At 64.7% G+C, this 23,815-nt stretch overlaps 3 protein-coding genes across 3 annotated transcripts in view; 1 reads left to right on the forward strand and 2 right to left on the reverse strand.

The window, feature by feature from the left end:
- The first annotated feature begins 428 nt into the window (after nt 1-428).
- Nucleotides 429-4,390, forward strand: INPPL1 (inositol polyphosphate phosphatase like 1). Its single transcript, XM_061442138.1, has 3 exons — nt 429-917; nt 3,780-3,886; nt 4,195-4,390. The coding sequence occupies exons 1-3, from the start codon at nt 429-431 to the stop codon at nt 4,388-4,390; spliced, it is 792 nt and encodes a 263-aa protein (XP_061298122.1).
- Nucleotides 4,391-6,849: 2,459 nt separating this feature from the next.
- Nucleotides 6,850-12,696, reverse strand: PHOX2A (paired like homeobox 2A). Its single transcript, XM_061442134.1, has 3 exons — nt 12,101-12,696; nt 8,460-8,647; nt 6,850-7,227 (listed from the first exon to the last, which is right to left on the reverse strand). The coding sequence occupies exons 1-3, from the start codon at nt 12,309-12,311 to the stop codon at nt 6,868-6,870; spliced, it is 759 nt and encodes a 252-aa protein (XP_061298118.1). The 5' UTR covers nt 12,312-12,696; the 3' UTR covers nt 6,850-6,867.
- Nucleotides 12,697-21,166: 8,470 nt separating this feature from the next.
- Nucleotides 21,167-23,815, reverse strand: part of CLPB (ClpB family mitochondrial disaggregase) — a 52,274-nt gene continuing 49,625 nt past the window's right edge. The window contains exons 13-16 of the mRNA XM_061442139.1: nt 22,276-22,349; nt 21,866-21,985; nt 21,672-21,776; nt 21,167-21,424 (exon numbers count right to left, since the gene is read on the reverse strand). Of these exons, the coding sequence (XP_061298123.1) occupies nt 21,167-21,424; nt 21,672-21,776; nt 21,866-21,985; nt 22,276-22,349 (557 nt within the window). The remainder of the gene's footprint in view (nt 21,425-21,671; nt 21,777-21,865; nt 21,986-22,275; nt 22,350-23,815) is intronic.

A 23,815-nucleotide genomic window follows, 5' to 3' on the forward strand; every position in this document is an offset into this window, starting at 1 on the left:
CACCCATGCCCCCCATCACCCATGTACCCCCCCATCACCCATGTACCCATCACCCATCATGCCCCCCATCACCCATGTACCCCCCATCACCCATGTACCCATCACCCATGCCCCCCCATCACCCATGCCCCCACATCACCCATGCCCCCCCATCACCCATGTACCCATCACCCATGCCCCCCATCACCCATGCCCCCACATCACCCATGCCCCCCATCACCCATGCCCCCCCCCATCACCCATGCCCCCCCCACCACCCACGTACCCATCACCCGTACCCCCCACCACCCATGTACCCATCACCCATGCCCCCCCCATCACCCATGCCCCCCCCATCACCCATGCCCCCCCCATCACCCATGCCCCCACATCACCCATGCCCCCCCATCACCCAAGTTCCCCCCCCACCACCCACGTACCCATCACCCATGCCCCCCACCACCCACGTACCCATCACCCGTACCCCCCGCCGTGCCCCCCCCGCAGGCCCCGGCCGGACCCGGAGCCGCTGCACACCAGCTTCAACAACCCCGCTTACTACGTGCTCGAGGGGGTCCCGCACCGGCGCCGCGCCTGCAGCCCCCCCGCGCCGCGGGACGGGAGCTCCGAGGACGAGGACGCGCTCAACCTCCCCCCGCCCGACTTCCCCCCGCCGCCGCTGCCAAGGGACGTGGCCAAGGAGCCCCGGCCGGGAGGAGCCGCGGCCCCGGCCCGGCCCCACCGAGGGGCTCCCCCCGCGCCTGCAGCCGGGCCCCGGCGCCGCCGACGGCTCCTGCTCCGTGCTGCAGATGGCGAAGAGCCTGAGCGAGGAGGAGTTCGGGGCCGGCCCGCGCCTGCCCCACGAGCACGGGCGCGCGGGGGCCGCCTTCCGCACGCACCCCATCAGGGAGAGCATCCAGGAGGAACTGGCCGAGGAGGTGAGGGCGGGGAGGGCAGGGGATGGGGGAGATGGGAGATGGGTGATGGGAGATGGGAGATGGGAGATGGGAGATGGGAGATGGGTGATGGGAGATGGGAGATGGGTGATGGGTGATGGGTGATGGGTGATGGGAGCAGGAGATGGGAGATGGGAGATGGGAGATGGGTGATGGGTGATGGGAGATGGGTGATGGGAGATGGGTGATGGGTGATGGGTGATGGGAGATGGGAGATGGGTGATGGGTGATGGGTGATGGGTGATGGGTGATGGGAGCAGGAGATGGGAGATGGGAGATGGGAGATGGGAGATGGGTGATGGGTGATGGGAGATGGGTGATGGGTGATGGGTGATGGGTGATGGGAGCAGGAGATGGGAGATGGGAGATGGGTGATGGGAGATGGGTGATGGGAGATGGGAGATGGGAGATGGGTGATGGGTGATGGGTGATGGGAGATGGGAGGTGGGGGGGAGATGGGAGATGGGAGATGGGAGATGGGAGATGGGAGATGGGTGATGGGAGATGGGGGGGGAGATGGGTGATGGGAGATGGGAGATGGGAGATGGGAGATGGGTGATGGGAGATGGGAGATGGGAGATGGGAGATGGGAGATGGGAGATGGGAGATGGGTGATGGGAGATGGGGGGGGAGATGGGTGATGGGGAGATGGGAGATGGGGAGATGGGAGATGGGAGATGGGGAGGGAGATGGGAGATGGGAGATGGGAGATGGGAGATGGGGAGATGGGAGATGGGGGGGAGATGGGAGATGGGAGATGGGGAGATGGGAGATGGGAGATGGGAGATGGGAGATGGGAGATGGGTGATGGGAGATGGGGGGGGAGATGGGAGATGGGAGATGGGAGATGGGAGATGGGAGATGGGAGATGGGTGATGGGAGATGGGGGGGGGGAGATGGGTGATGGGAGATGGGAGATGGGAGATGGGAGATGGGTGATGGGAGATGGGAGATGGGAGATGGGAGATGGGAGATGGGAGATGGGAGATGGGTGATGGGAGATGGGGGGGGAGATGGGTGATGGGAGATGGGGGGGGAGATGGGTGATGGGAGATGGGAGATGGGAGATGGGAGATGGGAGATGGGAGATGGGAGATGGGGGGGAGATGGGAGATGGGAGATGGGAGATGGGAGATGGGTGATGGGAGATGGGAGATGGGAGATGGGTGATGGGGGGGAGATGGGAGATGGGAGATGGGAGATGGGAGATGGGGGGGAGATGGGAGATGGGGGGGAGATGGGAGATGGGAGATGGGAGATGGGAGATGGGAGATGGGGGGGAGATGGGAGATGGGAGATGGGGGAGAGATGGGGGGAGATGGGAGATGGGAGATGGGAGATGGGGGGAGATGGGGGGGAGATGGGGGAGAGATGGGTGATGGAGGGAGATGGGGGAGAGATGGGGGGAGATGGGGGAGATGGGAGATGGGAGATGGGGGAGATGGGGGAGATGGGGGGAGATGGGAGATGGGAGATGGGAGATGGGGGAGAGATGGGTGATGGAGGGAGATGGGGGAGAGATGGGGGGAGATGGGGGGAGATGGGAGATGGGAGATGGGGGAGATGGGGGAGAGATGGGGGGGATGGGAGATGGGAGATGGGGGAGAGATGGGTGATGGAGGGAGATGGGGGAGAGATGGGGGGAGATGGGGGGAGATGGGAGATGGGATGGGGAGGATGGGGGAGAGATGGGGGGAGATGGGGAGATGGGAGATGGGGGAGAGATGGGTGATGGAGGGAGATGGGGGAGAGATGGGGGGAGATGGGGGGAGATGGGAGATGGGAGATGGGGGAGATGGGGGAGAGATGGGGGGAGATGGGAGATGGGGGAGAGATGGGTGATGGGAGGTGGGTGATGGGAGATGGGTGATGGGAGCAGGAGATGGGAGATGGGTGATGGGAGATGGGTGATGGGAGGTGGGTGATGGGGAGATGGGAGATGGGTGATGGGAGATGGGAGATAGGAGATGGGTGATGGGAGATGGGAGATGGGTGATGGGAGATGGGTGATGGGTGATGGGAGATGGGAGATGGGTGATGGGTAATGGGAGATGGGAGATAGGAGATGGGTGATGGGAGATGGGTGATGGGTGATAGGAGATGGGGGGAGATGGGGGGGAGATGGGAGATGGGTGATGGGAAATGGGAGATGGGTGATGGGAGATGGGTGATGGGTAATGGGAGATGGTTGATGGGAGATGGGTGATGGGTAATGGGAGATGGGTGATGGGAGCAGGAGATGGGAGGTGGGAGATGGGTGGTGGGAGATGGGTGATGGGAGATGGGAGATGGGTGATGGGAGCAGGAGATGGGAGGTGGGAGATGGGTGGTGGGAGATGGGTGATGGGGAGATGGGAGATGGGAGCAGGAGATGGGAGATGCGAGATGGGTGATGGGAGCAGGAGATGGGTGTAGGGTGATGGGGGTTGATGCATGATGAGACCCCCCCAGTGTCCCTTATTGTGGTTCCTTTTGGGGGAGACCCCCAGGGGGCTGTGGGGCTGTGGGGTGCTGCGGGTGGATGTTGGGGGTGCTGTGGAACCGATGGGTGGGTGCCGTGGGGTGCTATGGGGTGTAGGTGGGTGCTGTGAGTGCTGTGGAGTGACAATGGGTGCTCTCCCCAGGCAGTGGGTGCTGGGGGGTGACAGTGGGGTGGCAGTGGGAGCTCTCCACAGGCAGTGGGTGCTGTGGGGTGCTGTGGGTGCCCTGGCGCTGATGGGTGCTCTCCGCAGGCGGTGGGTGCCGGGGGTGCTGTGGGTGCCCTGGCGCTGATGGGTGCTCTCCGCAGGCGGTGGGTGCCGGGGGTGCTGTGGGTGCCCTGGCACTGATGGGTGCTCTCCGCAGGCGGTGGGTGCCGGGGGTGCTGTGGGGGTCTGGCTGCGCGCCCTGGGGCTGCAGAGGTACGAGCAGGGGCTGGTGCACAACGGCTGGGACGACCTCGAGTTCCTCAGGTGAGCGGGGGGGGGGACGGCCCCAAAACACCCCCCAGGACCCTCCCCCCGTCACCCCCCCGACCCATCGCATCCTCCCTGGGGGGGACCACGGGTGCCGGCGTGGTGGGGGGAGACTCTGCCCTTGGGGAGACCCCCGGGGGGTCCCCACTGCCCCTGGGAGCATCCCTGCTGCCCCCCCCCACACTGCATCACCCCATAGCCAGAGCCTGGGTGTGCACCCGGGAACCCCATGGGCTGGGTGCCCCCCCCAAGTGTGGGTGCCCCCCTTTGGCGCTGTGACCCCCATGTGTGTGCCCCCCCCCCAGTGACATCACGGAGGAGGACTTGGAGGAGGCCGGAGTGCGGGATCCGGGCCACAAGCGGGGTCCTCCTGGAGAGCCTCCAGCTCCGCAAGTAGCTGGGATCCCCCATCCCGGCAGCATCCTGGATCCTGGATCCTGCATCCTGGATCCCGCATCCTGGATCCTGCATCCTGGATCCCCCATCCCGGCAGCATCCTAGATCCTGCATCCCTGCAGCATCCTGGATCCTGCATCCCGGATCTGCATCCCCTTGGCCCGGATCCCCACCAGCATCACCAGGACCCCCCCATCCTGGACGCTGGGCAATGGGGGTGCAGGGGGGGGTTGGGGGTGCTGGGACCTGGTCAGACAATTTCAGGGGGTCCCATCATGGGGCTCCCCTTGGTTAAGTTATTTCTTATTTATTGGGGGGTCTTGGGGGGGGTTGGGGTGACACCCACCCACCCCCCCCCTGGACCTCAGGGTGCCCCCATGGCCCCTTGCACCCAGGGAGGAGGAAGCTCTGAGCAACGCTGTGGCTCAACCCAAGTGCCTTCATGATGCCAAGATGGGATGTGGGAAACGGGAGATGGGATGGGATGGGATTGGGATGGGGGTGCTCTACCAGCCCCCATGGGTGACACCAGGGAGACCTCAGAGTGCCCATTCCTACCCATAGGTTCCCATCACCACCCATGGGGTCCTGCAATCACCTATGAGGCCCCATCACCACCATGGGGTCCCATCACCACCATGGGGTCCCATCACCACCATGGGGTCCCATCACTACCATGGGGTCCCATCACCACCATAGGGTCCCATCACTACCATGGGGTCCCATCACGACCATGGCATCCCGTCACCACCATGGCATCCCATCACCACCATCTGGTCCCATCACGACCATGGCATCCCGTCACCACCCGTGGGGTCCTATCATCACCAGTAGGGTCCCACCCCCACCCATGGGGTCCCACCACAGCAGAACCCCACCAGTGCCTTCACCCAACGCCCCCTCCCATCACCACCAGTGCCTTGGGGTGCCCCCCCCCCCCCCCCATCCCCAGTTTGCCCATCAGGTACTGCTTACTGGATCCGTCCCCTCCTGGGGCTGCGTCACCCTTGGGGGCAGCAGGGCTGGAACCAGGACCCCCAGCATGGGTGCTCCCCAGACCCCCCCATGGGTGCTCAACCCCCAGCTTCACCACGTGCCCTTCCAGGGAGGGTCCCCAGGGTCTCCCTAGAATGGGGGTCCCCCATGGTGGGGGATGCTCAGGATGGGGCATCACCATTAGGGGTGGGGGTCACCCCATGGTGGGGGTCCCGAAGATGGGGTGGTCCCCAGAACAGGGGGTCCCCATGGTGGGGGTCACCCATCAGTGTGTCCCCCCCAGGCTCTCCCTGTTCCCATGGCCTGCACCCCAGGATCAATGGGGGATGATGAGGGGGTGATGGGTGCTCCCAGCCCCCCCATCTCCTTCCTCCCTTCATCGGGCCCCCCCCCCCCCCCCCCCCCCCCGTGTCCCCCCAGTTCTGCTCCGGCTGAGATGAAGGATGGGCCCGACCCCCCCGCACCCCCTTTGGTGTGAACTTGACCCAGTAAAGCCTCGAGTCGTGTCCGTGTCCGTGTCCATATCCCGGGATCTGAGGGGTTCCCTGTGGGTCAGCGGGATGGACCCACCCGGAGGTTCCCGGGATTGACGTGGGGAGGCGGGTGGGATGGGGGAACTGGGAACCACAGTGGTCCAGGAGCCTCCGCACTGGTTGTACTGGTGCCAGAGTGGATGGGATGCTCCAGACTGGCTGTACTGGGACCGGTATAGTCCAGGACCCTCCAAACTGGCTGTAGTGGTCCCAGCATGATGGGGACCCTCAGTAACCGGCCACACTGGTCCCAGTATGGTGGGAGATGCTCTGGGCTGTTCCCATTAAGGTGGGGACCCTCTGGACTGGCCATACTGGTCTCAGCGTGGAGTGGCCCTTCCATACTGGTTTTACTGGTCCCAGCACCACGTGAGAGGCCACTGTGGTCGTGCTATGGGGGGGGGCTGCCCATGGGGGTGTTGACCCGGAGGGGGGGGTCAATGAGGGGAGTGCGGGGGGGGAGTCCCAAGGGGTCCTTGGTGGGGGGGGGCGGCATCGTCAGTGGAGGGGGAGCGGTCCCTAGAGATGGGGGTCGGGGGGGTCATTGATGGGGGTCCGGGGGGGGGGGGGGGGGGGGCTGGTGCCTCATCAATAAATTAAGTTTATTGGATTAACGCCATTTGCAAACAGGGCAATAAATTACAACCGGTTAAAAACCACCCCCCCACCCCCCCATACACCGGAGGCCCCCCCCAGTGTGTGTGTGTGTGTGTGTGTGTCACCCCGGGACCCCTTCACATGGGCACTGTGGCGGGGGGTCCCTGCTCCTCCGAGGGGTCCCACTGGTGGTTTGGGGGGGTCCATCCCGCTCCAGCCCCATCCAGGGGGAGATTTGGCACATGGGGGGGGGGGGGGGGGCAGTGGCTGCTCCCGGTGCCTCCGCTCCCGTTGGCATCACCCCCGGTACTCCCGGTGAGCATCACCCCATTGCCAGGCGGGGGGGAACCCGCTCAGCACCCTGTGCCCCCCCTTCCCCACCCCTAAAGTGCTTCCTCCCCCCGGGGAAGGGGGGGGGGTCCCGTGGGACGCGGGAGGGGGCGCTCCGGGGCCCCATCAGAAGAGGTTGGCCTTGAGCCCGCTCGGCTTCCGATGGAAGGAGCCGAGGACGCCGGAGAAGGGCCCGGGTGCGGGCTCCGGGGGCTGCTGCCAGCCCTTGAGCAGCTCCGCGCCCGCCGCGGCCCACGCCGGAGCCTTGAGGCCGTGCGGGGCGGGCGCGGGGCCGGGGCTGGCGGGCGCGGGCAGGGACGCGGTGCTGTCGGGAGCGGGGCTGCTCGTGGACTCCTTGGAGTCCTCGTCCTCGGAGGGCGAGCGCGGCTCCGGCTTCTTCCCCCCCGCGCCGCCGCCGCCGCCGCCCTTGGCGCTCGCCGCCCGCTCCTGCTTGCGGAACTTGGCGCGGCGGTTCTGGAACCACACCTGGGGACGGGGGGGGCCGTGGGGCAGAGCCGGGGACTGAGCCCCGAGCCCCCCCCGGGGGAAGAGCGGGGCAGGACGAGCCCCCAGCGCCGCCCCCGGGAGCAGCGGAGCCCGCGGGCTCCTCGCGGGAGGGTCCCGGGGCTCGGGAGCACCCCCAAGGGGGAGGTGAGATCAGGCAAGGGCACGTTGGAGGGGGCCCTGGGTGGGCCGGTGGGGTGCGAGGTGTCCGGGGGCTGGGGGAGCTCTGGGTCCTTTCCAGCCCAAACCAGCCCGTGAAAAGCCAGGATCAGGGCGCAGCCACCCAAAGCTGAGGTGCAGCCACCCGAAGTTAGAAGGCAAACACCCAAGGTTGGGATGCGGCCACCCGAGGTTGGGATGCAGCCACCCAAAGTTAGAATGCAAACACCCAAGGTTGGGATGTGGCCACCCGAGGTTGGGATGCAGCCACCCGAAGTTAGAAGGCAAACACCCAAGGTTGGGATGAGGCCACCCAAGGTTGGGATGCGGCCACCCGAGGTTGGGATGCAGCCACCCGAAGTTAGAATGCAAACACCCAAGGTTGGGATGCAGTCACCCAAAGTTAGAATGCAAACACCCAAGGTTGGGATGCACCCAGCCAAGGTTGGGATGCAGCCACCGAAGGCTGGGGTACGACCACCCAAAGCCAAGGTGCAGCCACCCAAGGCTGGGATGCAGATACCCAAGGTTGGGATGCAGCCACCCAAAGCCGAGGTGCAGCCACCCAATGATGAGGTACAGCCACCCAATGATGAGGTGCAGCCACCCAAGGCTGGGATGCAGATACCCAAGGTTGGGATGCACCCAGCCAAGGTTGGGATGCAGTCACCCAAGGTTGGGATGCACCCAGCCAAGGTTGGGATGCGGCCACCCAAGGTTGGGATGAGGCCACCCAAAGCCGAGGCGCAGCCACCCAATGATGAGGTGCAGCCACCCAAGGCTGGGATGCAGATACCCAAGGCTGGGATGCAGATACCCAAGGTTGGGATGCAGCCACCCAAAGCCGAGGTGCAGCCACCCAATGATGAGGTGCGATCAACCCAACGCTGAGGTGCAAGGAGCCAAGTCCAGGTGCAGCCACCCAACGCTGAGCTGCACCCCCAGGTTTAGGCGCAGCCACTGCAGGTTTGTGCGCAACCACCCAGCACTGAGGCGCCCCTGCCCGGCCTCGCGGCAGGACCTTGTCCCCCCCGGGCCCCCCCGCTGCCCCTCACCTGCACCCGGGCCTCGGTGAGGTCGATCTTGAGCGCCAGCTCCTCGCGGGTGTAGATGTCGGGGTAATGGGTCTCGGCGAAGACGCGCTCGAGCTCCTTGAGCTGGGAGCTGGTGAAGGTGGTGCGGATCCGGCGCTGCTTCCGCTTCTCGTTCAGGCCCTGCGCCTCCGAGAAGAACTTGTAGGGGACTGCGGGGAGAGGGGGGTCAGCGGGACCGGCACCGGGACCGGCACCGGGGCTCGCTGGGCTGGGTGGGCAGAGGCAGTGGGCAGGATGAGAGAGCAGGGAGCGATGCGCCGGGATGGGATGAACCGGGCAGGATGGATCAGGATGGGATGAACCGGGCGGGGTGTGGGGAGCAGGGATGCACCGGGATGGGGTGCACCGGGCGGGGTGTGGGGAGCAGGGATGCACCAGGATGGGGTGCACCGGGCGGGGTGTGGGGAGCAGGGATGCACCGGGATGGGGTGCACCGGGCGGGGTGTGGGGAGCAGGGATGCACCGGGATGGGGTGCACCGGGCGGGGTGTGGGGAGCAGGGATGCACCGGAATGGGGTGCACCGGGCGGGGTGTGGGGAGAGGGATGCACCGGGATGGGGTGCACCGGGCGGGGTGTGGGGAGCAGGGATGCACCGGGATGGGGTGCACCGGGCAGGTTGTGGGGAGCAGGGATGCACCAGGATGGGGTGCACCGGGCGGGGTGTGGGGAGCAGGGATGCACCAGGATGGGGTGCACCGGGCGGGGTGTGGGGAGCAGGGATGCACCAGGATGGGGTGCACCGGGCGGGGTGTGGGGAGCAGGGATGCACCAGGATGGGGTGCACCGGGCGGGGTGTGGGGAGCAGGGATGCACCGGGATGGGGTGCACCGGGCGGGGTGTGGGGAGCAGGGATGCACCGGGATGGGGTGCACCGGGCGGGTTGTGGGGAGCAGGGATGCACCAGGATGGGGTGCACCGGGCGGGGTGTGGGGAGCAGGGATGCACCAGGATGGGGTGCACCGGGCAGGATGAACTGGGAAGGGGGAAACAGGGCACAGACACGCCGGGAAGGGAGGCACCGGGAAGGGATAAACCCGGCAGGGATGAGCTAGGATGGAATGCACTGGAACAGGATGCGCAGGGCAGGATGTGGGAACGGGGACGCACCGGGATGGGACGAACTGGGACGGGATGAAACAGGCAGAACACAGTGGGAAGGGATGAACCGGGAAAGGATTAATCGGGACGGGATACACCGGGAAGGGATGAAGCGAGCAGGGATAACCCAGGCAGGGGTGAACGGGGCAGGACACACCGGGAAGGGTTGAACCGGGCAGGGATGAACCGGGAAGGGATGGAACGTGCAGGGATGCACTGGAACAGGATGCACCGGACAGAACACACCGGGAAGGGATGAACCAGGCAGGGATCAATCGGGACGGGATGTAGCGGGAAGGGGCGAACTGAGAAGGGATGAACCGGGCAGGATGCACGGGAACGAGATGGACACCAGGACGGGATGCACGGGGACGGGATGCACAGGGACGGGATGCACCGGGCACGGATGCACCGGGCAGGGATGCACCGGGACGGGATGCACCGGGACGGGATGCACCGGGCAGGGATGCACCGGGCAGGGATGCACCGGGACGGGATGCACCGGGCAGGGATGCACCGGGACGGGATGCACCGGGCAGGGATGCACCGGGCAGGGATGCACCGGGCAGGGATGCACTAAGCAGGGATGCACCGGGACGGGATGCACCGGGACGGGATGCACCGGGCAGGGATGCACCGGGACGGGATGCACCGGGCAGGGATGCACCGGGCAGGGATGCACCGGGCAGGGATGCACCGCGCAGGGATGCACCGCGCAGGGATGCACCGCGCAGGGCAGCGGCGGGGCACGGCCGCTTCCCCCGGTCCCTTTCGTTCGTTGCCGCCGCCCCCTCCTCGGGGGGACGCGGGGCCCCTGGCGCGGTGCGGGGCAGGGACCGGGACCGGGACCGGGGCAGGGGCCGGGGGACGCGGCCGGTCCCGCCCCGCGGCTCCTTCGTTGTCGGCGCATCCGCGGGCAGCGTCCGCGGCGGCAACGAAAGCGGAGCGGGACGGGGGGTGCGGCGGCGGAGAACCCCCGGAACCGTTCCCCAGCAGCCGCCGCTACCGGGACCCCCGGCCCCGCGCTGTGGGAAAGGGCCGGGCCCGGGGGCTGCGGGGGATCCGCTCCCAGGCGGCTCCGGGAAGCGGCGCTGCCGGGATGGATGGCACCAAGAACCGGGGGTTACCGGTGGCATCGAGCCCTGACAGCGCCGGGAATCGGCGGTACCAGGAACCGACGGTACCGGACACGGGAGGCAGCGTGCACCCAAAGTCCCGCGTACCAGCGGCACTGGGGACTGACAGTATCGGCACCGACGGCATCGAGCACGGACAGTACCGGGTACCGACGGGTCCGGTAACCAGCGGTACCAGGCACCGACAGCACCGAGTTCCGACAGTGCCGGGAACCGGCGGTACCGGCACCGACAGCACCGAGCTCCGCCTGTACCGGCCCCGGCGGCCCCGGGAGCCGACAATACCGGTGGCATCGAGCACTGATCGTACCGGGTACCAACGGCTCCGGGAACCGGCAGGACCGGGCACGGACAGCAAGGTAAAGCGATGGCATCGAGCACCGGGGGCTCTGGGAACCGGCAGCACCGGCCACCAACGGTTCTAGGAACCGGCAGGACCGGGTACAGGCGGCATCGAGCTTCGCCAGTGCCGGGCACCGGCGGTACCGGGAACCGGTGGCTCCGCTCCCTGACGGTACCGGAAACCGACTGCATCGAGCACGAGTGGCCCCGGGAACCTGCAGCACTGGCGGCACCGAGCACGGACGGTACCGGGCATCAACGGCTCCGGGAACCGATGGTACCGGCACCGACGGCATCGAGCAGCGGCAGTAACGGGTACCAACGGCTCCGGAGACCGGCAGTACCCGGCATTGACGGCATCGAGCACCGGCGGCCCCGGGAAGGGCAGTACCGGGCACTGCCAGCGCCGGGAACCGACCGCATTTGGCACCGACAGCATCGAGCTCTGCCTGTACCAGCACCGGCGGCTCAGGGAACCGACTGCACCGACATCGACGGCATCGAGCACTGACAGTACCGGGCACCAACGGCTCCGGGAACCGATGGCACCGAGTCCTGACGGCATCGAGCGCCAAAGGCATCGAGCACCGGCGGCCCCGGGAGCCGGCAGTATCGAGCACGAACAGCCCCGGAAACCGACGGTACCGGCACCGACAGCATCGAGCTCTGCCAGTACCGGCACCAGCGGCTCCGGGAACCGGCAGTACCGGACACTGACGGCTCCGGGCACCGACGACATCGAACTCCGCCTGTACCGGCACCGGCGGCTCCGGGAACCGACAGCACCGAGCGCTGACGGCCCCGAGAAGCAACGGCACGGGGGGAACGGGCAGCGCCGGGCCCTGGCAGCACAGACCCGACACCGAGCACCGGCGGCGCCGGGAACCGCCGACACCGTCCCCGACGGCACCGAGCACGGACAGAACCGGGCACCAGCGGCCCCGGGGAGCGACGTTAAGGGTGGAACCGGCCCGCGGGGGTCCCTAAGCCCCACGCCCGACGCCCCGTTCCCCGGTGCCCGTTACCTGCGGGGTAGGGAGCGGGTTGCGGGTCCCGCAGCGCTCCCAGGGCGCAGCTCCCGGGGCCGAGCGGGGCGCAGGCGGCGGCGGGGCCGAACCCTCCTCGGACGGGTCCGTACTGGAAGGAGCCGGCCTGGCTGCAGGGGCTGAACTCGTACGCGGACGCCTCCATCGCGGCCACGCAGGAATCGTAGGAGTTGAGGTAGGAGTAGTCCATGGCGAGCACGGAGCGGGCTCGGCTCCCGGCCGCCCGTCACCGCCGCCTCCGGCCCGCCGGCCCCCGGCCCGCCCCCTCCATCGGCCGCCCCGGCCCGCCCCGGTCCGCCTCGGCCCGTAGATATAGCGGCGGCGGCGGGGGGGCAGCGCACAAAGCGGCGCTCGCCGCTCGCCCGGGTTTTGCATGACAATATCTCCCGGGGCCGGCGGCAGCGGCGGGAGGAGCCGCCCCCCCCCGCCCCGTCCCGGTGTTAACCCTTGGTGGGGACCCGGCACCCCCCGGCCGGCCCCGCTGGGAGCTGGACCCGTCACCCCCCTCCGCACCCCCTCGGAACAGCGCCCCGGGGGCGTCGCACCCGAATCCAGCCTCGGCGCCATCCTTGTCCTCATTCACATCCCCATCCCATCCCTATCCCCATCCCCATTCCAACTTCGTCCTCCCCATCCCCATCTCTATCCCCGTCCTTACCCTCATCCTCATCTTCAACACCATCCCATTTTCATCCCCTCCCCATCCCTGTCCTCATCCTCATCCTAATCCTTATCCTCATCCCCATTTCTGTTCCATCCTAATCTTCCTCCCTATCCCCATCACTATCTCCATTTTTATCCTCATCTTCATCCTCATCCCCATCCTCATCCCATCCCCATCCCATCCTCATCTTTATCCCCATTCCCATTCTCATCTCATTCCCACCCTCATCCCCATCCCATCCTCATCCTCAACACCATTTCATTTTCATCCTCATTCTCATCCCATCCCTGTCCCCCTCCTCACCCTCGCCATCACCTCCATCACAACCCCTTCCCCATGTTACCACATTCCATCCCATCCCCATCCCATTCCCAATCCCCCTGGATGAATTCCAGAGCTCTCCCCCATCCTTGAGGCCCAGGCCTTTGCCAGGCCCCTCCAGCAGCACCGCGGGGGGGGGGGGGGGGGGGGATTTAGTTGGATTTGGTGGGATTTGGGGCCATTCTCCAGACAAACACTTGCACTAAAGAGGCTCGAAAGGACCGATTCCCCCCTGGAGCCCTGTGGGGGGTCAGAAAAGGGGGATTGATGCCCCTGGTCCTGCAGGATCAGCTCCCAACTGTTCTGCCCCATGCCCTGCTCCATCTCCTGCCCTGCGCCCAATCCCATCTCCTGCCCTGCATCCACCCCTGTGTCTTGCTTCACATCCATCCCATTTCCTACCCTGCACCTCCTCCATCCCCTACCCCATGCCTCATCCCCCGCACTCCTCCGTCCTTCCTGCTCCCCCCAGACCCTCGTCAGGGCCAGCTCTGGGGCCGGTCCCCGCGGTGGGTGCAGGCAGGGCCGGTCCCTGTGGGTGCAGGCAGGGGCCGATCCTGCGGTGGGTGCAGGCAGGGCCGGTCCCTGCGGGTGCAGGCAGGGCCGATCCTGCGGGTGCAGGCAGGGCCGGTCCCTGCGGGTGGAGGCAGGGGCTGGTCCCTGTGGGTGCAGGCAGGGCCGATCCTGCGGGTGCAGGCAGGGGCCGGTCCCCGCGGTGGGTGCAGGCAGGGGCTGGTCCCTGTGGGTGCAGGCAGGGCCGATCCTGCGGGTGCAGGCAGGGGCCTGTCCCTGTGGGTGCAGGCAGGGGCTGGTCCTTGTGGGTGCAGGCAGGGGCCGGTCCCCGCGGTGGGTGCAGGCAGGGCCGGTCCCTGTGGGTGCAGGCAGGGGCAGGGCTCTGCGGGGCCGTTGCTATCGCAGTTAATTCAATGGGCGCCGGCCCCGCCGCCGGCTGCTGCTGCTGCTCCGCTTAATGCAATTAACGGCGCTAAACTCATTAGGCTGCAGCAACCTGCGGCAGCGGCTGCGCCCGGCGGGGCCGCGCAGAGCCGGGGGGGGGGGGGGGGGAGTGAGGGGTGGAGGGGGTGAGGGGGGAGCTGGGGCAGGCCCGGGGCTTGTGGGACCAGCTCCGACCTGTCCTGGACCAGCTCCTGTACCCGCGTCCTGCATCCATCCCTGTGTCCATCCCTGCATCCATCCCTGTGTCCATCCCTGCATCCATCCCTGTGTCCATCCCTGCATCCATCCCTGTGTCCATCCCTGCATCCATCCCTGTGTCCTGCTCCTCATCCATCCCCGTGTCCTGCTCCTCATCCATCCCCGTGTCCTGCTCCTCATCCATCCCCGTGTCCTGCTCCTCATCCATCCCCGTGTCCTGCTCCTCATCCATCCCCGTGTCCTGCTCCTCATCCATCCCCGTGTCCTGCTCCTCATCCATCCCCGTGTCCATCCCTGCATCCATCCCTGTGTCCTGCTCCTCATCCATCCCCGTGTCCTGCTCCTCATCCATCCCCGTGTCCTGCTCTGCATCCATCCCTGTGTCCATCCCTGCATCCATCCCCGTGTCCTGCTCCTCATCCATCCCCGTGTCCTGCTCTGCATCCATCCCTGTGTCCTGCCCCGCATCCATCCCCGTGTCCTGCTCTGCATCCATCCCTGTGTCCATCCCTGCATCCATCCCCGTGTCCTGCTCCTCATCCATCCCCGTGTCCTGCTCTGCATCCATCCCTGTGTCCTGCCCCGCATCCATCCCCGTGTCCTGCTCTGCATCCATCCCTGTGTCCACCCCTGCATCCATCCCCGTGTCCTGCTCCTCATCCATCCCCGTGTCCTGCTCTGCATCCATCCCTGTGTCCATCCCTGCATCCATCCCCGTGTCCTGCTCCTCATCCATCCCCGTGTCCTGCTCTGCATCCATCCCTGTGTCCTGCCCCGCATCCATCCCCGTGTCCTGCTCTGCATCCATCCCTGTGTCCATCCCTGCATCCATCCCCGTGTCCTGCTCCTCATCCATCCCTGTGTCCTGCTCTGCATCCATCCCTGTGTCCATCCCTGCATCCATCCCTGCGTCCATCCCTGCATCCATCCCTGCATCCATCCCTGTGTCCATCCCTGTGTCCTGCCCCGCATCCATCCCTGTGTCCATCCCTGCATCCATCCCTGTGTCCATCCCTGTGTCCTGCCCCGCATCCATCCCTGCATCCATCCCTGCATCCATCCCTGCATCCATCCCTGTGTCCTGCCCCGCATCCATCCCTGTGTCCATCCCTGCATCCATCCCCGTGTCCTGCCCCGCATCCATCCCTGTGTCCATCCCTGCATCCACCCCTGTGTCCTGCTCCGCATCCATCCCTGTGTCCTGCCCCAGCATCCCCACGGCACACTGGGATGTCGGTGCCACCCCCTGTTTGTTCTGGATGAAGCCGGGTGCTGGCAGCGGGGACACCCCATTGTCCCCAGTGCTGCCCATGGGGGTGCAGGGTGACCCCGGAACGGGTGTCATTGCAGCGGGGACAGGGACCTCCATCCCGGCCTCATTCCCCGCGCCGGTCCCACAGCAGCACCCCCAGCGCCATCCCCGTCCCTCTGTGGTCGCAGCATTGCGTGGGGACCCCGGGATTGCTCTGGGGGGGTCTCGGCCACCCCATTGCCCTGGGGCAGAGCCAGAGCCGGGGCCTCGGTGGCCCCGGATGGGAGCAGGAGCCGGGTCCGGGATGGAAACCCCGGCACAGGCTCTGAGATCCTGGACTGTGGTGCCTGGGCACAGGGCCGGCTGGGGGGGGTGACCCAGCACCGCTGCACCCAAATACAGCCAAAGAGACCCAAATGCACCCAAATACACCCAAATACAGCCAAATAAACCCAAATACAGCCAAATACATCCAAAGAGACCCAAATAATACAGCCAAATAAACCCAAATACAGCCAAATACAGCCAAATAAACCCAAATACAGCCAAAGAGACCCAAATGCACCCAAATACACCCAAATACAGCCAAATAAACCCAAATACAGCCAAAGAGACCCAAATGCACCCAAATACACCCAAATACAGCCAAATAAACCCAAATACAGCCAAAGAGACCCAAATGCACCCAAATACACCCAAATACAGCCAAATAAACCCAAATACAGCCAAATACAGCCAAATACATCCAAAGAGACCCAAATAATACAGCCAAATAAACCCAAATACAGCCAAATAAACCCAAATAAACCCAAATACAGCCAAAGAGACCCAAATAAACCCAAATACAGCCAAAGAGACCCAAATGCACCCAAATGCACCCAAATACAGCCAAATAAACCCAAATACAGCCAAATACATCCAAAGAGACCCAAATACAGCCAAATAAACCCAAATACAGCCAAAGAGACCCAAATACAGCCAAATACAGCCAAATAAACCCAAATACAGCCAAAGAGACCCAAATACAGCCAAAGAGACCCAAACACATCCAAAGAGACCCAAATACACCCAAAAAGAATCAAAGAGACTCAAATACACCCAAATACAGCCAAATACACCCAAATACATCCAAAGAGACCCAAATACACCCAGAGAGACCCAAATACACCCAGAGAGACCCAAATAGACTCAAATACACCCAGAGACCCAAATACACCCAAAGAGCCCCAAATACACCCAGAGAGACCCAAATACACCCAAAGAGCCCCAAATACACCCAGAGAGACCCAAAATACACCCAAAGGGACTCAAATACACCCAGAGAGACCCAAATACACCCAAAGAGACCCAAATACACCCAAAGGGACTCAAATACACACATATACACCCAAATACACCCAGAGAGACCCAAATACACCTAAATAAATACACCCAAAGACAACCAAATACACCCAGAGAGTCCCAAATACACCCAAAGAGACCCAAATACACCCAAAGAGACCCAAATACACCCAAAGAGACCCAAATACACCCAAAGGGACTCAAATACACACATATACACCCAGAGAGACCCAAATACACCTAAATAAATACACCCAAAGACACCCAAAGAGACCCAAAGAGACCCAAAGACACCCAAAGGGACTCAAATACACCCAGAGAGACCCAAATACACCCAAATAGACCCAGAGACCCATTGAGGAGGGAGCCGATGGTGGGCATGGGGGATGCACTGACCTGGGGGCTGGTTTGGCACCAGGGCAGGGTGGAACCCCAGTGCCCCGGCCCCACGGTGCTGGGCTTGGGTGCTGGTGCCCGGCACATGGGATACGGGGGGGGGGAACCCCGCCTGGGATCAACCTTCACAACGCGTGCACCCCGATCCCATATGGACACCCTGGCGCACTCCCATGCACGCCTGTGAGCCCAGGGCCGCCCTCAGCGCACACCCGAGCACACTGGTGCACACTGTGCATACTGGTTCATACTGGTGCACACTGGTGCATACTGGTACACAGTGGTGCACACTGGTGCACACTGGTTCATACTGGTGCATACTGGTGCACACTGGTGCACACTGGTTCATACTGGTGCATACTGGTGCACACTGGTGCACACTGGTGCGCACTGTTTCATACTGGTGCACACTGTTTCATACTGGTGCACACTGGTTCATACTGGTGCACACTAGTTCATACTGGTGCATACTGGTGCACACTGGTTCATACTGGTGCACACTAGTTCATACTGGTGCACACTGGTTCATACTGGTGCACACTGGTGTGGGCTCTGCTGAGCTCCTGTTGCCCCCCCCAGCTCTGCCCCCCCCTTTCCGTGCAGCCCAGGCTCCTGCTCCAGTCCCAGCTCCAGTCCCAGCTCCAGGCTCCTGCTCCAGTCCCAGCTCCACTGTGGGACAGTGGCTTTGGGGCCCCCAGCCCCAGCCTGCGCCCCGGTCCCCCCATGGAGCCAGTGTGGGATTGAGAACCACGGGATGGGCCGGGAGGAAGGGAGCTTAAAGCCAGGGGCAGGGACCCCTTCCATAGAGCAGCTTGCTCCAAGCCCCTGTGTCCAACCTGGCCTTGGACACTGCCAGGGATGGGGCAGCCACAGCTCCTCTGGGCACCCTGTGCCAGCGCCTCAGCACCCTCAGCTCCCATGGGGACGCGCTGCTGGGATCAGGTTTCCCTGCAGCGGGGCAGGAGCTGAGCAGAACCCCCCCAAGCCCCGCGGCCCTTCCCAGCCCATGCCCCCTCCTTGTCCCCCGTCTGTGCCCCGGGACGAGAGCGCAGGGAGCAGGGAGCTGTGGGCAGGGAACCCTGCGGGGCGCCGAGGCCCCTTCCGGCCCTCCCGCTGGAGGGAGGTCACGAGAGATGGGCTGAGAGAGGGGCTTGCACTGGGAGATGTGCTGGTCTGCACTGGGAGATGCGCTGGTGTGCACTGGGAGATGTGCTGGTCTGCACTGGGAGGGCACTGGTCTGCACTGGGAGATGTGCTGGTGTGCACTGGGAGATGTGCTGGTGTGCACTGGGAGATGTGCTGGTCTGCACTGGGAGATGTGCTGGTGTGCACTGGGAGATGTGCTGGTGTGCAGTGGGAGATGTGCTGGTCTGCACTGGGAGATGTGCTGGTGTGCACTGGGAGATGTGCTGGTGTGCAGTGGGAGATGTGCTGGTCTGCACTGGGAGATGTGCTGGTCTGCACTGGGAGATGTGCTGGTCTGCACTGGGAGATGTGCTGGTTTGCACTGGGACATGTGCTGGTCTGCACTGGGAGATGTGCTGGTCTGCACTGGGAGATGTGCTGGTGTGCACTGGGAGATGTGCTGGTTTGCACTGGGAGATGTGCTGGTTTGCACTGGGAGATGTGCTGGTGTGCACTGGGAGATGTGCTGGTGTGCACTGGGAGATGTGCTGGTTTGCACTGGGAGATGTGCTGGTCTGCACTGGGAGATGTGCTGGTGTGCACTGGGAGATGTGCTGGTTTGCACTGGGAGGGCACTGGTCTGCACTGGGAGATGTGCTGGTTTGCACTGGGAGATGTGCTGGTCTGCACTGGGAGATGTGCTGGTGTGCACTGGGAGATGTGCTGGTCTGCACTGGGAGATGTGCTGGTGTGCACTGGGAGATGTGCTGGTTTGCACTGGGAGGGCACTGGTCTGCACTGGGAGATGTGCTGGTGTGCACTGGGAGATGTGCTGGTCTGCACTGGGAGATGTGCTGGTTTGCACTGGGAGATGTGCTGGTGTGCACTGGGAGATGTGCTGGTTTGCACTGGGAGATGTGCTGGTGTGCACTGGGAGATGTGCTGGTGTGCACTGGGAGATGTGCTGGTCTGCACTGGGAGATGTGCTGGTGTGCACTGGGAGATGTGCTGGTCTGCACTGGGAGATGTGCTGGTGTGCACTGGGAGATGTGCTGGTGTGCACTGGGAGATGTGCTGGTCTGCACTGGGAGATGTGCTGGTGTGCACTGGGAGATGTGCTGGTGTGCACTGGGAGATGTGCTGGTGTGCACTGGGAGATGTGCTGGTGTGCACTGGGAGATGTGCTGGTTTGCACTGGGACATGTGCTGGTCTGCACTGGGAGATGTGCTGGTCTGCACTGGGAGGGCACTGGTCTGCACTGGGAGATGTGCTGGTGTGCACTGGGAGATGTGCTGGTCTGCACTGGGAGATGTGCTGGTCTGCACTGGGAGATGTGCTGGTCTGCACTGGGAGATGTGCTGGTTTGCACTGGGACACGTGCTGGTGTGCACTGGGAGATGTGCTGGTTTGCACTGGGAGATGTGCTGGTGTGCACTGGGAGATGTGCTGGTCTGCACTGGGACACGTGCTGGTGTGCACTGGGAGATGTGCTGGTTTGCACTGGGAGATGTGCTGGTGTGCACTGGGAGATGTGCTGGTGTGCACTGGGAGATGTGCTGGTCTGCACTGGGAGATGTGCTGGTCTGCACTGGGAGATGTGCTGGTCTGCACTGGGAGATGTGCTGGTGTGCACTGGGAGATGTGCTGGTCTGCACTGGGAGATGTGCTGGTCTGCACTGGGAGATGTGCTGGTGTGCACTGGGAGATGTGCTGGTGTGCACTGGGAGATGTGCTGGTGTGCACTGGGAGATGTGCTGGTCTGCACTGGGAGATGCACTGGTTTGCACTGGGAGATGTGCTGGTCCGCACTGGTTTGCACTGGTCCGCACTGGGAGCCGTGCTGGCGGTGCCCACCGCTCCCTGGGTCCGGGTCCTGCCCGGTTCCGCCCCCGCTGCCTCCAGCCCCGTCCCCGTTTCCGCAGTAACCGGACGGGCCCCCCCCCCCCCCCCGCGCTGCCTTCCCCGTGCGAGCCCCGCGCACCCCGGCCCTGACCGCCCCTCCCCCCCCGGCGTCCCGGTGCTTCCAATCCCGGGGATGCCCCCCCACAACCGACCCCCCCCCGTCCTCCCCGTCCCCCCCAACCGACCCCCCCCCCCAAACCGACCCCCTCCCGGTCCTTCCCGAGCGACCCCCCCCAAGCGAACCTCCCCTCAACCGAACCCCCCCCGTCCTCCCCAACCGACCCCCCCTCCCCGTCCTTCCCAACCCCCCCATCCTTCCCAAGCGAACCCCCTCCCCCAAGCGAATCCCCCCCCCTTCCAAACCCCCCCCCATCCTTCCCAAGCGAACCCCCTCCCCCAAGCGAATCCCCCCCCTCCTTCCAACCCCCCCCGTCCTCCCCAACCAACCCCCCCTCCTCGTCCTTCCCAAGTGAACCCCCTCCCCCAAGCGAATCCCCCCCCCTTCCAAACCCCCCCCCGTCCTTCCCAACCGAACCCCCCCAAGCGACCCCCCCATCCTTCCCAACCGAACCCCCTCCCCCAAGCGAATCCCCCCCCTCCTTCCAAACCCCCCCCGTCCTTCCCAAGCGAATCCCCCCCCCAAGCGAATCCCCCACCTCCTTCCAAACCCCTCCCCGTCCTTCCCAAGCGACCCCCCCCCAAGCGACCCCCCCGTCCTCCCCAAGTGAACCCCCCCCCCTCCGTCCTCCCCAAGCGGACCTCCCCCCCCCCCCCCCCGGCTGCCCCGGCAGCCTCCCTCCCCTCCTCAAGAACCTCCCCAGCACCCACAGAACCCCCAGCCCCTGCCCGTCCTCGCCCCCCGGGGCCGGTGTGCGCTCTGCGGGTGCTTTATTGCCTACAGAAGTAGGTGATGCTCTCGGGGCTGAGCGGGGGCTGGATGTCCAGCCTGCGGGCCCTGCTGCCCTGCTCCACGATCTCCAGGCGCAGCGTGGGGACCCTGCCCGCCCCAGCGCCCGGGGACGAGCTCTCCTGGCCCTTGAGGAGCTGCTTGTCCGAGCCCTCGACGGCGATGCGGAGGGTGCAGCCGCGGGGCAGCAGGTCCTGCTCGTGGGCAGCGGCCAGCTGGTTCACCACGCGCCGCTCCACCTGCGGGCACCACCGCAGAGCCGCTGAGGGGGTCCTGGTGGGGCTGCGAGCTCTGAAGCCACCCTCGGGCACCACCGCACGCCAGCGCCGTGGGATGGGGCGGCACGAGAGGGAGCCTAAAGCTCCTCCAGCTCCGACCCCTTCCACGGAGCAGCTTGCTCCGAGCCCCTGCGTCCAGCGTGGCCTTGAGCACTGCCAGGGATGGGGCAGGCGCAGCCCAGCCACCGAGCTCCATCCCTGCCCTTACCTCGTGCTTGATGGAGCGGGCTCCGTAGTGCAGGTTGTAGCCATCAGCCAGCACATCCATGACCTCCCTGTCCCAGAGCAGGGTGATGTTGTGCCTCGCCTTGGCCTGGTGGGTGAGGAAGAGGAGGACGAGCGCGCGGTGCCTTCGCCCCTGCTCCTCTGAGAAGCCAGCTCGAGGCCAGGGGTGGTTCGTACCTTCTTGGCCCAGAAGTTCAGCTCCTTGTTGACCAACTGGATGAGCTCCGCGTGGCAGAAGGGCAGGAAATAGACAATCTCATTGATCCTGCCCAGGAACTCGTCACGTTTGAAGTGAGCCTGCGGGGAGCGGGGCAGGGGGGTCAATGGGATGGGAAGGATGGGGTCACAGAGACAGGGAGCGGCGTGGCACGAAGGCACCTTAAAGCACCTCCAGCTCCAACCACGGGCAGGGACCCCTTCCATAGAGCAGCTTGCTCCAAGCCCCGGTGTCCAACCTGCCCTTGAGCACTGCCAGGGAACTGGCTCAGCTTTAAGGTCCCTTCATCCCAAACCATTCCATGGTTCCATGCCTACACCAAAGGACTTGGAGACCCAAGCTCAGGGCTCCTCAAGAAGCTCCCCCATACCTTCAGGATGGGGCGAATGACCTTCTCCTTGAACTGCTTGGAGATGGTGATCCTGTCGGTCATCTGCACGTCCTCTGAAAGACAGGAGGACATGGGGTGTTGGGTGGGGGCCACGGGCTCCTTCCCATCTGCCAGCTCCGGGAGGTGGGATCCAAGCAGGACGTTGGAACAGCCCCGGAGCCTCCACGTGTGTGTGCCACCAACCACCAGCGGTGTGGAAATGGGGTGTCCCTGCGCTGGGCCCCCTGGTGCAGGGCTGGGTGCCCCCCGGCTGCCCCTACACACGCTGGGTGCCTGAGGACAGCACCCGCATGAGGTGTTTCACTTGCGCAGTGAAAGGGGCCTCTGCTCCCTGCCCTCCACCCTGGAGACCTCAGAGCAGCTCCAGGGCCTGAAGGGGCTGCAGGAAAGCTGGAGAGGGGCTTGGGACAAGGGATGTAGGGCCAGGCCAAGGGGAATGGCTTTAACCTGCCCGAGGGGAGACTGAGCTGAGCTCTTAGGCAGAAGCTCTTCCCTGGGAGGGTGCTGAGGCGCTGGCACAGGGTGCCCAGAGAAGCTGTGGCTGCCCCATCCCTGGCAGTGCTCAAGGCCAGGTTGGACACAGGGGCTTGGAGCAAGCTGCTCTATGGAAGGGGTCCCTGCCCGTGGCAGGGGTTGGGAATGGAGGAGCTTTAAGGTCCCTTCATCCCAAACCATGCCATGATTCGGTGACAGCCCCGGCTCACACTGTGCAGCTCTGGCCGCAGTCCACTTCCCTCTGCTGACTGCAGATGGAGCCAGGGTCTGGCTGGTCCCGAATCCCAGCTCTCAACCACAGCCACCAGCCCGGGGGCAGCTTTCCCTCCCTGCCACCCAAACCCTCTCCGTTTCCCTCGCCTCACCTCTCCCTGCACCCTCATGCACCAAACTCCACGTCCTGTGGAACGCAAGGATGCTCACGGGGAGATCGCTGCATCCCAGCGCTCCGTATGGGATCCAGGCATGCAGGGCGCTGGAGAAGGACCCATGCGGGGTGCTGGGTGCCCTTCCCACCTTTGCAGCCCTGATGGGCATCGCTGCACCCCCGGCAGTAGCAGAAAGGGGCTCATGGGCTCTACCAGACCCGCACTGGTGCCAGCACACAACCACGAGGTGCCATCACCTCTCACGGTGACAGCAGCACCTCAGGGTGCACCCCAGGGTGGGGTTTGGACATTGCAGTCCATTGAAGCAGAGCAGGGGGGCTCTGGTTACAGGGATTTAGCCCATTTCCCTTCTCTGCTAATAGACACCAAGGGGGGGGGGCTGTGTCAATAAGCAATGGGAATGTGACACAGCATTCCCGACGAGAGCTGGAGGAGGCAGAGGACACGGAGCTGCCCCCGGTATCCAGGTTTCCCACCCGTAGCACCCACTGGCAGAGGTGCAGACGCTGCAGCAGCAGCTCCTTCCCTTTATCTCCCCATTTATCTGCCCCCCGGCACTGAGGACCTCCAGGCCATGGCTTTGGAGCATCCCCACTGAAGGAAGGAGCGCCGGGGAAGGCGATGGGGGGCAGGAG

This window comes from Pezoporus flaviventris, unplaced genomic scaffold (genome assembly GCF_033815535.1).
Source record: "Pezoporus flaviventris isolate CSIRO_AGI_PZ_B2104156 unplaced genomic scaffold, CSIRO_AGI_Pfla_v1 ptg000215l, whole genome shotgun sequence".
Classification (NCBI taxonomy): domain Eukaryota; kingdom Metazoa; phylum Chordata; class Aves; order Psittaciformes; family Psittacidae; genus Pezoporus; species Pezoporus flaviventris.